The 2,082-nt window shown below is 43.0% G+C and overlaps 1 protein-coding gene across 2 annotated transcripts in view; it reads right to left on the bottom strand.

Annotated features, from left to right (window-relative positions):
- Nucleotides 1-1,411, bottom strand: part of LOC111865580 — a 3,973-nt gene extending 2,562 nt beyond the window's left edge. The window contains exons 1-4 of one of the 2 annotated variants that reach the window (XM_023853739.2): nucleotides 1,388-1,411; nucleotides 959-1,054; nucleotides 616-804; nucleotides 342-434 (exon numbers count right to left, since the gene is read on the bottom strand). In XM_023853739.2, the coding sequence (XP_023709507.1) occupies nucleotides 342-434; nucleotides 616-750 (228 nt within the window). In that variant the 5' untranslated portion in view covers nucleotides 751-804; nucleotides 959-1,054; nucleotides 1,388-1,411. Of the gene's footprint in view, nucleotides 1-341; nucleotides 507-615; nucleotides 805-958; nucleotides 1,055-1,387 lie in introns of both variants that reach the window. The other variant, XM_023853737.2, reaches the window with a different exon arrangement.
- Nucleotides 1,412-2,082: the final 671 nt, after the last annotated feature.

Consider the following 2,082-nt stretch of genomic DNA (forward strand, 5'->3'; position numbering starts at 1 on the left):
AATGAACAAATTCTGCAAATTCCTACTCATAAACAGCACTCGTGCTAGGTTCATGGCAAACTGCTGTATGAACATTCTACCAGAAGTTCATCAGCAATTAATATGCAAACGAGTCTGCCGATCCAACTTACAAACAGCATACCCCACTGTATTGTGATCGTGTGGGTTGGGGTATCATGTAGTCCTACAGGAGAATACCCAGCATTTCAGAGTAACATAATTGACTGCAGCTTCCAGGCTGATACCCACCCGTCAAGCTACAGTGTCCTGACCAAGATCAAAGTATAAATCTTCAATGCTATGGAATCCTCAAAACTCACAGCTTCAGGGACAACACACACCTTTGCTTTACAGACTCCTCGCTGCTGGCACCTGGTGACATGTCTTCCCTGCAGATGGAATGCAGGAGGAAGGGGGCCCCTCCTGGATCGTCCCTGTTGAGACCAGACCCAATCACAACCTCTGACAGCTGAGACAGCAGTTACTCCACTGATGCCCCACCAGCCCTACCAAAAATCACAAATTATAATTCTCCTACAATCTGCATCATACTGATGCCTCTCCCACTGTTCGTTTCCAAAATCCTACTTGATAATGTTCCTCCATGAGACTCACCTTCACTACAAGACCGCTTCGTGACTGGTGTGCAAATGGCCATGTGCGTGGAAGGGATCTTGGGTGCTCCTTTCTCGGTAAGAAGTCCAGCTTCTCACAGGTGACATGCAGGGGGCACGTGAGGAATTCCTGCATGCTCCTAGCTGGCTTCACGCCAAACAGCGTCCTTCACCATGGAGAATGGTTTCTCTGTTTTTTTTTTTTATACATCATGCCACCCCAACAAGAAAACGAGTGAAGAATATGTAGAGAATACTCAATTCTCAAGCACAATATATTTACCAACACGCGCATTATCCATTCAAAATTCGAATTCAAGATTTTCAGTTTGTAAATAACTCACCCAAACGCGAGTGTCAGCACAGGGCCTCCTTGCTCCAGTTCGCTAAATTCAGCGTCATGAAGAACTGTAATACGCCACTGCGAAGCCATCAAATTGCTGCCAACATTGAGCAAAAATCTCTAAGAGGACTCTCAACCACTTCCCTTATACTAAACTACTCTAACTACATACAACAAAGTGCAAAGCAAACTGTTAATTTTCTCTTGGGTGTGGTGAGGGCGGTTCCCCATTGCAGTTCTTCCTACATAGTAATGTGCCGCAGGCAATACACCCTGACACCTAATATATCAAGTCAACATCATAACATTCACCTGCAGTGTAACATAAGCAAAACCTGACTGGAACTTTAGCTGATGTGGGGTGGACAGACCATTGTCTGTACTGTCAAAGCTTAAATAATTCCTCTTGTAAATCACAACGGGTACTTACCTGCAAAATATTATTTTATGAACTTATTATTATTATTATTATTATTATTATTAAGAACAGAGATTTTAATTATTCCTACTGCGTTTATTTTTCTATGTACTTTACACTTAAACCTCCGCCTTCAACCGGCCATATTTGGCGAAAATGAAAACCAATCAAATCGCGTCTGTTCAATCATGTGAACCAACGGTTACATCCAACGTTACCATGATAACTTATGGGTCAGGTCGGGAGAGTACTCTGCGATACTCTGTGCCTTGGACTCCTAGAAGCATGACCCTACTCTGTCCCTTATTTCTCTCTCTAGCACGCATCGCCTACCAGGCCTACCGGTCCCGAGTCCCGAGAATAGAAAGTGGTCCAGGAAGTTCTCTGTTTGCAGTGATAGATATGTCCCAACATCTTTAACATACCAAAACCCTGCCTTTTGCCAGTAGATTGCGTTTGTGTTTCATATTACTCTCACAGTAAATGGTGATTCTTTTCTTAACCGCATGATCCGGTTGAGCTTTGTAGCGGAGACGTAATATGTTTCCTGAGAGATCCGAATTTAATTTTGATATTTGCAAGAAATTCGGTCTTTGAAGGGTTAACTCTGGATTTCCAACATGTATTCAGTCACTATATTGATGGAACCACCTTGCCTTAACTATTGTAATCTAATCTTGGATGTCCAGCCCGTTTAATCACTACAC

This window comes from Cryptotermes secundus, unplaced genomic scaffold (genome assembly GCF_002891405.2).
Source record: "Cryptotermes secundus unplaced genomic scaffold, Csec_1.0 scaffold1019, whole genome shotgun sequence".
Taxonomy (NCBI): domain Eukaryota; kingdom Metazoa; phylum Arthropoda; class Insecta; order Blattodea; family Kalotermitidae; genus Cryptotermes; species Cryptotermes secundus.